The sequence below is a fragment of the Choloepus didactylus genome, chromosome 9 (genome assembly GCF_015220235.1).
Source record: "Choloepus didactylus isolate mChoDid1 chromosome 9, mChoDid1.pri, whole genome shotgun sequence".
NCBI classification, from domain to species: Eukaryota; Metazoa; Chordata; class Mammalia; order Pilosa; family Megalonychidae; genus Choloepus; species Choloepus didactylus.
Window position 1 is genome coordinate 93,698,725 of NC_051315.1, and position 12,523 is coordinate 93,711,247.

The 12,523-nt window shown below is 36.8% G+C and overlaps 1 protein-coding gene across 6 annotated transcripts in view; it reads right to left on the reverse strand.

Annotated features, from left to right (window-relative positions):
• TMEM237 (transmembrane protein 237) overlaps positions 1–12,523 on the reverse strand; it is a 49,533-nt gene that overhangs the window by 28,448 nt on the left and 8,562 nt on the right. For all 6 annotated transcript variants that reach the window (XM_037849643.1, XM_037849646.1, XM_037849640.1 and 3 more), the window contains 3 exons: positions 5,694–5,814; positions 4,311–4,468; positions 1,747–1,870 (listed from right to left, as the gene is read on the reverse strand). In XM_037849643.1, the coding sequence (XP_037705571.1) occupies positions 1,747–1,870; positions 4,311–4,468; positions 5,694–5,814 (403 nt within the window). The remainder of the gene's footprint in view (positions 1–1,746; positions 1,871–4,310; positions 4,469–5,693; positions 5,815–12,523) is intronic.

Genomic DNA, 12,523 nt, shown 5'->3' on the forward strand with positions numbered 1-12,523 from the left:
GCAGGGCCCCTCTGAGAGCCTTAGGGAAAATGTGGCAACATTAAACTTCCCCATCTGGGAATTCCTGATATTCTCATAAGCATTGGGAACTACCATTGTTGTAGGCCAAGTCCTCGATATTGGGGCTTGCCCTTATGAAGTCTGTTACTGCAAAGGAGAGGTTACACCTATTTATAACGGTGCCTAACAGTCACCCCCACTGAACCTCTTTTGTTGCTCAGATGTGGCCTCTATGTCTAAGCCCACTTGGCAGGTAAACTCACTGCCCTCCCCACTATGTGGGACATGACTACCATGAGTGTTAATGTCCCTGGCAACGTAGGACATGACTCCCAGCTATGCGCCTGGACCTGGCATCAAGAGATTGAGAAAGCCTTCCTGAACACAAGAGGAAAGAGAAATGAAACAAAATAAAGTTTCAGTAGCTGAGAGATCTCAAATGGAATCGAGAAGTCATTCTGGAGGTTATTCTTATGCATTATATAGATATCCGTTTTTAGTTTTTAGTGTACTACAATAACTAGAAGGAAATACCTGAAACTGTGGAACTTCAATCCTGTATCCTTGATTCTTGAAGATGATTCTATAACTACACAGCTTATATGCTACAACTGTGTAATTGTGAAAACCTTGTGGCTCATACTCCCTTTATCCAATGTGTTGACAAATGAGTAGAAAAAAATGGGGACAAAAAGTAAATGAATAATAGGGGGGTAAAAGGAGTATGAGATGTTTGGCTATTCTTTTTTTCTTTTATTTTTATTTTTATTCTTATTTTTTGGACTAATGAAAATGTTCAAAAAATTGATTGTGGTGATGAATGCACAACTCTGTGATGATACTGTGAACAACTGTATACTTTGGATAACTGAATGGTATGTGAATCTATCTCAATAAAATTGCATTAAAAAAACTACAGTAAGATACCACTTCACAACCACTAGGCTGTTATTTTAAAAACTGAAAATAAGAAGTTTTTGTGAGGATGCAGAAGGCAAATTGGTACAGCTGCTGCGGAAAAGTTTGGCAGTTTCTCAGAAATTTAAACATAGAATATGATGCAGCAATTCCACTCCTGGGTATATACCCAAAAGAATTAAAAGCAGGGATTTTGACAGATATTTGTACACCAATGTTCATTATGGAATTATTCACAATATCCAAAAGGTGGAATCAACCCTGTCCATTAACAGATGAATGGATAAACACAATGTAGTATATCCAAACAATGAAATATTTTTCAGCTGTAAAAAGAACTGAAGTGCTGGCACATGCTACAACATGGATGAACCTTGAAGACATCACGCTGAATGAAATCAGGCAGACACAAAAGGACACACTGTATAATTTCTCCTATATGAAATACTTAGAATAACCAAATTCATAGAGACAGAAAGCAGAATAGTGGTTACCAGTTGGGGGGAAGAGAGCATGGGGAGTTATTGCTAAATGAGTTTGCATTCTGGTTTGGGATGAAGAAAATAGTCTAGAAATAGTGGCAAAAGTTATAGTATTGTCAACATACTTAATGTCAAAGAATTGTCCACTTAAAATGGTTGGAATGATCTTTATGTTATATATATTTTGCCACGATTAAAAATAACTGTTTAAAAAGTATATACCTATCCACCTACCACCATTTTCAGCTGTCAATTTTATGAACAGTATTGAACAGCAACGAGTTTTTTTTTAATTATGGAACTCAGTTAACATTTGTTTTAAGTCAAGTCCAAAGGAAGCAGCCACCTGAAAGTCCGATGCACTGAAAGTGCAACATCTCTGGTCGTCCAGGAAGGCTTCATGTCCATTGACACATCTATGTTTTCTGTGGTCTTTATCAACTCTGAACGATCAGCAGCCTGGAATCGGCCTGTGAGACATAGTACAATTATTAACAACTAGCAAGAAAAAATTCCAGCAGTACTTTTTATTATTTCATATTAAAGAACCCTCAGACTAAGACTAAAATTTTGCAGCTTTTCTATCTAAAAATTCTCCTTGACTCAGTCCCTATTTTAGAAGATTTTTTTCATTTGGTCACTTAATTATACTATTTTTTCATCTTTATGAAAACTAACCAATGTCAATGTACTTTCTTTTCAACCCAAAACAGATGTTAAATCAACAGTTCTAGAAATCAATTATATATCATGAAATACAATCATGAACTTCCAACTCAGAATAAAGTCTAGAAACCTTTAACATGACATAATAGGATATAGTATACAGAATTCTGATTTAGAGAAAAGTTTAAATGCCTACCCTATAAAGGTAAATCAATAAACTACTTTAAATTTCTTAGGTAAAGATGCTTGTGTATATAGCCTGATTGTCTGTGATGACAGAAAAGGAGTGAGTTGTTTCATAAATTCCTCTTAGGAAAATTCCTATGAAAAATTATCAGTTCTAGTATCAGCACTGCAACATTTTATGAGCAGGGCTTTATACTTGTATTATTGAGTAGGAGGCACCTTCTCCTGTTTTTAGCAGTCCACAAATGGCCCCCACTAAAGGTTCCATTTCAGTTATCCTCACCAAACCTAGCTGTCAGGTATTTTGGAGGATGAAACACAGGAGTATAACACATAATTTTCTCTCAGTAAAGATTCCTGGACATACAACTGAATCACTGATGCTTTTTATGGTCAGTTACTCTAGTAAGGAAGTTTCTGCACTTAAGAAAAACAGGAAGAAAAATTAGAATAGAGGATGATATTGCTAGAAAATAGACTGAAGTAAATTAAATGGCCACATGGTATACTAATAAAAGCACTTGACTAGAAGTCATGACACCTTGGCTTGAGTCTTAATTCTGCACTAACCAACTGTCAGACCCTGGGTTAAGTAATATAGTCTCTCTAGGTCACAGGTTTCTCATGCGTAAAATAAACCCAATGGACGTGAACTTTAAGACCCCTTAGATGTAACCTTATGGAATCTGAATTAAAAAATAATTTACATAAAATCTAAATTTCAAACTTTAAAGACTAACCTTTATGTTTCAGATAAGTTCAACAGGCAGAATAGCCATAGCACACACGGAAGTAGTATACGGTCATCATGATCATCCTTTGACTAAGTTTTTCTAAAACATCGCAACCAAGTCTTATAACCAGTACATGCCTGTGGCGGTTTGGATGTATTATGACCCCCAAAATGCCATTATCTTTGATGCAATCTTGTGGAGGCAGACATTAGGTTAGAACCTTTGGATTAGGTTGTTTCCATGGAGATATCACCCACCCAACTGTAGGTGATAACTCTGATTAGATAATTTCCATGGAGGTGTGGCCCTGCCCAATCAGCCTGGGCCTTGATTAGTTTACTAGAGCCCTATATGTAAGAGCACAAACAGAAGAAATTCAGTGCTGCAGCTTAAAGGCACATTTTGAAGACAGCTGTTGAAGGCTGAAAATGACACTTTGTAGAATGCCATTTTGAAACATAACCTGGGAGGAAGCAGATGTCAGCCACATGTCTTCCCAGCTAACAGAGGTTTTCCGGATGCCAATGGCCTTTCTTCAGTGAAGGTACCCTATTGTTGCTTTACGTTGGATACTTTATGGCCTTAAGACTATAACTTGTAACCAAATAAACCCCCTTTATAAAAGCCAATCCATTTTTCGTGTTTTGCAAAATGGCAGCATTAGCAAACCAGAATAATGTCATAAAATGTCAGAACGATTTTCCAAAGAATCTATAGCTACAATGGTGTATTTCTTATTTAATACTGTAGTGGCATGATGCATTTTCTCTCCTTTATTTTTACTTGTAGAATTTATATCATCATTTGCCCCACCACCACAACCACCATCAATGGCAGAAAACTTGGAAAATAAAACTAAGTATTAAAGAAACAGGCAGCAGGGTAGGGGAGATTAGGAAAAAAAAAAAAATCACCCATAATACCTAACACAGAAACAACCACCATTAATTTTGGCATATTTTCTTACAATCTTTTGTCCTATGAATTTCTATAGTTGAGATCAACTACATGTGTATATGTTCATTTTTCATTAGCACCTTTTCATGAAATGAAAAAATTTCCCTAAACATTATTTTTAATGGTACAGAATATTTTATTGTATAGATATACTATAATTTAATCATTCCCCTCCTGTTTTACCTTTAGGTTGTCAGTTTTTTCATTCTTATGAATAACAGCGTGATGATTAGCTACATGCATAAATTTGTGTCCATGTTTCTGCTTATTTCCTTAATTCAGATTTCTAGAAGTATAATTCCTAGGTAAAAGGACACCTTTAAGCAATTTTTAAATAGCTCATGTCCCCAGACAAGAAACTACTTACGACTTTTCTCCACAAATACTTTGCCTACAGGCTGGCTAATGCCAGTAGGTGCAGTAAATATAGACAGCTGCTCTGGAATACTTTGCTCATCAGTAATTATATCTTCATCTTCTACTCCTAGCTCACTGGCATACTGTAATTCTGCTGGCTGAGTTTTCCTGTAATCAAGGAGAATGTAAAAGAAAAAAAAAATGGATCATTATTGTATAGAATGGAAAGAGCCCTGGACTTGGAATCAAGACACTTGGTATTGGGGGATGTGAAATGAAATAAGCTTCAGTGGCTGAGAGATTCCAAAAGGAGCCGAGAGGTCACTCTGGTGGGCAATCTTATGCACAATACAGACAATACTTTTTTTACGTTCTAATGAATTGGAATAGCTAGCAGTAAATACCTGAAACTATCAAACTACAACCCAGAACCCTTGAATCTTGAAGACAATTATATAAAAATGTAGCTTATGAGGGGTGACAATGTGATTGGTAAAGCCATAAGGGCCACACTCCCCTTTGTCCAGTGTATGGATGGAAAAGTAGAAAAATGGGGGCAAAAAAAAAAAATAAAGGGCACCCAATGTTCTTTTTCACTTTAATTCTTATTATTTTTGTGTGTGCAGTAATGAAAATGTTCAAAAATTAATTTTGGGGTTGAACGCACAACTATATAATGGTACCATGAACAACTGAATGCACACTTTGTATGAGTGCATTATATGTGAATATATCTCAATAAAATTGAAATAAAAAAAAAGAAACCTGGTATTTATTCATGGATATTTTAACTATATTTCTGTGGGCCTCAATTTTCTTATTTGAAAAATAAAGTGACAGAACTACACTTTAAAGTTCTTTCCAAATTTAAAATTATATGACTCTATTAGATACTGATCACTAGTTGTAGGATCACTTTCAAATACAAATAATGGTATGTAACTTCAGTGTAATTCTTTACATTCTAATGTTACTATTTTACCTAAAACTTAATTTCCTATGCTAAAATACAACAGTTTTATTTATTGTTGAAATAACCATTATTTTAATACTGTTAATACCTGAGAAAATAAATCATAATAGCCTATTTTATTAATATCATTGATTTTTCAATACATCTAACATTTTTTTGCTACTTAAATAAAATCTATTTACGTACTTCTTTTTTAAGAGTTAGCTCCTAAGATTTTTTATTTTTTTAAGTGGTTTATTCTTTTCAAATTTACCATTAGATTGGTTTGACTGATATTTTTCTAACATTACTTATCCTCGAGATACACAGATACAAGTATTTAATAAGACCATTTTTAATGAAAAAAATTACTGCTTGCAAACTCTGAATTAAGCATCAGGGTATCCCTGGAGAATATTTACAAGGACAAAAAATTCTCACTTTTTTTTCTTTCGAGGTTTTTGAGTAACTGCCTCCTCAGCTGGCTCTACATCGATGCCATTTTCATTTCGCAATAATGATGGATTCAATATCTTCTTTTGGGTGAAGGAAGTCTCCAATTCTGACAATAAAGTAAATTAAATTTTTAAATGACTATAATGTAAAAAGAAAAGTCATGTGCAAGACTTCTGTAAGACAAAAGAACTTACAGGACCAAAAATGTTTCACCATCTTACAAATTTTTAATTTTCTATAACATTTACATTCTAGAGTCTCAAAATAAAATTTGAAATATAAATGCCAGACAATAAGGAAAAAATTAAGTAATTCATCACAAGGGTATGTTGTCCCCAAGACCACTTCCAGATTCAGCGATTCAGTGGAAGGACACGCAGGATTCAGACATCATTACACTCATTGTTCCGATTTATTACAGTGAAAGGATATAAAGCAAAATCATCAAAAGGAAAAATATCTGGGGAGAAGTCCAGAAGAAACTAGCTGCAAGCTTCTAAGAGTGCTCTGCTAGTGGATTTGCATAGGATGCACTAATTCCTCCAGCAATGAGTTATGGCAACATGTGAGATGTGTTCTCTATCAGAAAAGTTCATTTAGACTCAGTATCCAAAGTTTTTATTGAGGGCTGGTCACATAGCCATCCTCTGCCCAGCATGTACCAAAATTCCAGACTCCTAGAAAGAAAATGCAAATAGTAAGCCACCCATATAATTTAGGGAAAGTTTTAAGCCAGTGTAGGGAACTGTTTACTAGTCAATTTCCCAGTCACCAGCCAAAGGCCAACCAAGCACGCATAGGTCTTTCTATTATAGCTGAGTTAATTCTTTTCTATATACAGGGCATTAAGGTTAAGCAAGTCCATGGAGCCTTCTTATCCACTAGCTACTCTTCATATCTGGAAGTACTGGCTCTGGCTCCCTGGAAAGCCCTCAAGCCCTTGGAATTCTGTTTTAATAAAATACAACCTAGGCTAGAAATACTATAAAAGCAGTAGAGCCTAGCATAGTCACCTTGAACAAAACAAAAAACAAACAAACAAAATTTTTAAAACCCTAAAATTTAGAAAGCTGGAAACTGCCAGGCTGGTATGGCAGTGATAGGTCCTCTTTGGTCCAGAACTTTAGCTGGGTTCTGAACTTTCTAAAAACAGTTGCACTATTTCTATAAAAACATTTTCAACAAATTATAAAGCTAGATACTGGTAACCATTTCAATTTTCAAATTTGTACCCTTACTGGATTACTAAGCAGATAATTTTAATTCAACTATATTTGGTCCCAATAATGAAATAAATCATGGAGTAGATAAAGCTTGCCCAAGCATCATTTCTGTCCCTTCCCCTTCTTCTGCCTTCTTCTGCCCTCCTCTTCTCCCCACAGATACCTAGTACCCCCAGACACTGTAGCATCCCAGTTTGACTTGATTCCCAAAACTGTTCCATTCTCCAGACTTTTCTAGCTCCTGCTCCTCTACCCCTGACATTTTTTCCAATCAACCAGGACCTGACATTTTCCAAGAAAATAAGTAATTACTCAGGGAAATTACTTTTGTAATAAACTGCTCATGTTAATAGGTCAGAGCTAATCTCCCAACTTTCCCTCCTTTCATCTGTCTTAGTCTAAAAAAGACAGTCGGCTTTTTATAATTCCTAAAAGGTCACATGTGCTCAATATAAGAAAAATATGGAAAATATAAATGAGAAGGGAAAATAAAAATCACCTTTAATTCCTACTTCCAAAAAAACTTACTACTATTAACTTCCCTACATCCTCCTATTCTTTTTCCTGTGTATATACATACACATATATGTATTTTACAAAAATGGAATCCTTGATACAGACTCTTTTATAACCTTTGTTTTTGAGAACATATTTCACTTCACTCTTCCATTTCAACACGCCTTTTAATGGGTATTTGGTTTCCATTTAACAGATAAAATATGTTTAACTAGCACCACAATGTTAAATATTTGGGTTATTGCCAGTTTATAGTCTTATAAATAATATTGTAGTTAACAGACTTCAATTATTATAGCTATTGTAGTTATTTCTTGAGGTTAAATTCCTAGAAGTCCAGACAGGCTGTACAAATTGATATTCCTGTCAGCAGTATATTAGTGTAACGATTTCCTATCAACACCAAATTATATAATTTGAAAAGGTATTGCCAATTTCACAGGCAAAAAAAAATAGTGTAATATTTTACCTTGAGAACCGTGCCTGACACATAGCAAGACTCAATAAATGTTGGCTCTTGTGTCATTATACTGCTGTTAATACAGAATCTATCCTTTCCCTACTATTTTAAAATGTCCACTTCATCTCATACTGGAGGCGGGGCAAGATGGCGGACTGGCAAGCTGTGTTTTAGTTACTCCTCCAAGAAAGTAGGTACAAAGTCAGGAACTGCGTGGATTGGACACCACAGAGCAATCTGACTTTGGGCATACTTCATACAACACTCATGAAAATGTGGAACTGCTGAGATCAGCGAAATCTGTAAGTTTTTGTGGCCAGGGGACCCGCGCCCCTCCCTGCCAGGCTCAGTCCCGGGGGAGGAGGGGCTGTCAGCTCCGGGAAGGAGAAGGGAGAACTGCAGTGGCAGCCCTTATCGGAAACTCATTCTACTGATCCAAACTCCAACCATAGATAGACTGAGACCAGACACCAGAGAATCTGAGAGCAGCCAGCCCAGCAGACAGGAGACAGGCATAGAAAAAAAAAACAACACGAAAAACTCCAAAACAAAAGCGGAGGATTTTTGGAGTTCTGGTGAACATAGAAAAGGGAACGGCAGACCTCAGGCCCTCAGGCTCATATGCACATCCCACAGAAAAGCTGATCTCTCTGCCCTGTGGAACTTTCCTTAATGGCCCTAATTGCTTTGTCTCTTAGCATTTCAATAACCCATTAGATCTGTGAGGAGAGCCCTTTTTTTTTTTTTTTTTTAATCCTTTTTTCTTTTTCTAAAACAATTACTCTAAGAAGCCCAATACAGAAAGCTTCAAAGACTTGCCATTTGGGCAGGTCGAGACAAGAGCAGAACTAAGAGAGCTCTGAGACAAAAGGCAATAATCCAGTGGCTGAGAAATTTCACTAAACACCACAACTTCCCAAGAAAAGTGGGGTGTCCGCTCACAGCCATCATCCTGGTGGACAGGAGATGCTCCTGCCCATCGCCAGCCCCATGGCCTGGAACTGCCCCACACAAACCAGTGTGACGGAAGTGCTTCAAATAACAGGCACACTCCACAAAACTGGGCGTGGACATTAGCCTTCCCTGCAACCTTAGCTGATTGTCCCAGAGCTGGGAAGGTGGAGCAGTGTGAATTAACAGAGCCCCATTCAGCCATCATTTCAGCAGACTGGGAGCCTCCCTACACAGCCCAGCAGCCCAGAACTGCCCTGGGGGGACAGCACTCACCTGTGACATAGCACAGTCATCCCTCAACAGAGGACCAGGGGGTGCACGGCCTGGAAGAGGAACCCACTCGCAAGTCTCAGGAGCCATACGCCAATACCAAGGACTTGTGGGTCAGTGGCAGAGACAAACTGTGGCAGGACTGAACTGAAGGATTAGACTAGTGCAGCAGCTTTAAAACTCCAGGATCACCAGGGAGATTTGATTATTAGAGCCACTCCCCCTCCCTGACTGCCCAGAAACACGCCCCATATACAGGGCAGGCAACACCAACTACACACGCAAGCTTGGTACACCAATTGGACCCCACAAGGCTCACTCCCCCACTCACCAAAAAGGCTAAGCAGGGGAGAACTGGCTTGCGGAGAACAGATGGCTCGTGGACGCCACCTGCTGGTTAGTTAGAGAAAGTGTACTCCACGAAGCTGTAGATCTGATAAATTAGAGATAAGGACTTCAATTGGTCTACAAATCCTAAAAGAACCCTATCAAGTTCAACAAATGCCAAGAGGCCAAAAACAACAGAAAATTATAAAGCATATGAAAAAAACAGACGATATGGATAACCCAAGCCCAAGCACCCAAATCAAAAGATCAGAAGAGACACAGCACCTAGAGCAGCTACTCAAAGAACTAAAGATGAACAATGAGACCATAGTACGGAATACAAAGGATATGAAGAAGACCCTAGAAGAGCATAAAGAAGACATTGCAAGACTAAATAAAAAAATAGATGATCTTATGGAAATTAAAGAAACTGCTGACCAAATTAAAAAGATTCTGGACACTCATAGTACAAGACTAGAGGAAGTTGAACAACGAATCAGTGACCTGGAAGATGACAGAATGGAAAATGAAAGCATAAAAGAAAGAATGGGGAAAAAAATTGAAAAAATCGAAACGGACCTCAGGGATATGATAGATAATATAAAACGTCCTAATATAAGACTCATTGGTGTTCCAGAAAGGGAAGAAAAGGGTAAAGGTCTAGGAAGAGTATTCAAAGAAATTGTTGGGGAAAACTTCCCAAATCTTCTAAACAACATAAATACACAAATCATAAATGCTCAGCGAACTCCAAATAGAATAAATCCAAATAAACCCACTCCGAGACATATTCTGATCACGCTGTCAAACACGGAAGAGAAGGAGCAAGTTCTGAAAGCAGCAAGAGAAAAGCAATTCACCACATACAAAGGAAACAGCATAAGACTAAGTAGTGACTACTCAGCAGCCACCATGGAGGCGAGAAGGCAGTGGCATGATATATTTAAAATTCTGAGTGAGAAAAATTTCCAACCAAGAATACGTTATCCAGCAAAGCTCTCCTTCAAATCTGAGGGAGAGCTTAAATTTTTCACAGACAAACAAATGCTGAAAGAATTTGCTAACAAGAGACCTGCCCTACTGGAGATACTAAAGGAGCCCTACAGACAGAGAAACAAAGAAAGGACAGAGAGACTTGGAGAAAGGTTCAGTACTAAAGAGATTCGGTATGGGTACAATAAAGGATATTAATAGAGAGTGAGGAAAAATATATATGACAAACATAAACCAAAGGATAAGATGGCTGATTCAAGAAATGCCTTCATGGTTATAACGTTGAATGTAAATGGATTAAACTCCCCAATTAAAAGATATAGATTCACAGAATGGATCAAAAAAAATGAAATATCAATATGTTGCATACAAGAGACTCATCTTAGACACAGGGACACAAAGAAATTGAAAGTGAAAGGATGGAAAAAAACATTTCATGCAAGCTACAGCCAAAAGAAAGCAGGTGTAGCAATATTAATCTCAGATAAAATAGACTTTAAATGCAGGGATGTTTTGAGAGACAAAGAAGGCCACTACATACTAATAAAAGGGGCAATTCAACAAGAAGAAATAACAATCATAAATGTCTATGCACCCAATCAAGGTGCCACAAAATACATGAGAGAAACACTGGCAAAACTAAAGGAAGCAATTGATGTTTCCACAATAATTGTGGGAGACTTCAACACATCACTCTCTCCTATAGATAGATCCACCAGACAGAGGACCAATAAGGAAATTGAAAACCTAAACAATCTGATAAATGAATTAGATTTAACAGACATATACAGGACATTACATCCCAAATCACCAGGATACACATACTTTTCTAGTGCTCACGGAACTTTCTCCAGAATAGATCATATGCTGGGACATAAAACAAGCCTCAGTAAATTTAAAAAGATTGAAATGATTCAAAGCACATTCTCTGACCACAATGGAATACAATTAGAAGTCAATAACCATCAGAGACTTAGAAAATTCACAAATACCTGGAGGTTAAACAACACACTCCTAAACAATCAGTGGGTTAAAGAAGAAATAGCAAGAGAAATTGCTAAATATATAGAGACGAATGAAAATGAGAACACAACATACCAAAACCTATGGGATGCAGCAAAAGCAGTGCTGAGGGGGAAATTTACAGCACTAAATGCATATATTAAAAAGGAAGAAAGAGCCAAAATCAAAGAACTAATGGATCAACTGAAGAAGCTAGAAAATGAACAGCAAACCAATCCTAAACCAAGTAGAAGAAAAGAAATAACAAGGATTAAAGCAGAAATAAATGACATAGAGAACAAAAAAACAATAGAGAGGATAAATATCACCAAAAGTTGGTTCTTTGAGAAGATCAACAAGATTGACAAGCCCCTAGCTAGACTGACAAAATCAAAAAGAGAGAAGACCCATATAAACAAAATAATGAATGAAAAAGGTGACATAACTGCAGATCCTGAAGAAATTAAAAAAATTATAAGAGGATACTTTGAACAACTGTATGGCAACAAACTGGATAATGTAGAGGAAATAGACAATTTCCTGGAAACATATGAACAACCTAGACTGACCAGAGAAGAAATAAAGACCTCAATCAACCCATCACAAGCAAAGAGATCCAATCAGTCATCAAAAATCTTCCCACAAATAAATGCCCAGGGCCAGATGGCTTCACAGGGGAATTCTACCAAACTTTTCAGAAAGAACTGACACCAATCTTACTCAAACTCTTTCAAAACATTGAAAAAAATGGAACACTACCTAACTCATTTTATGAAGCTAACATCAATCTAATACCAAAACCAGCAAAGATGCTACAAAAAAGGAAACCTACTGGCCAATCTCCCTAATGAATATAGATGCAAAAATCCTCAACAAAATACTTGCAAATTGAATCTAAAGACACATTAAAAAAATCATACACCATGACCAAGTGGGGTTCATTCCAGGCATGCAAGGATGGTTCAACATAAGAAAATCAATCAATGTATTACAACACATTAAAAATTCAAAAGGGAAAAATCAAATATCATCTCAATAGATGCTGAAAAAACATTTGACAAAATCCAACA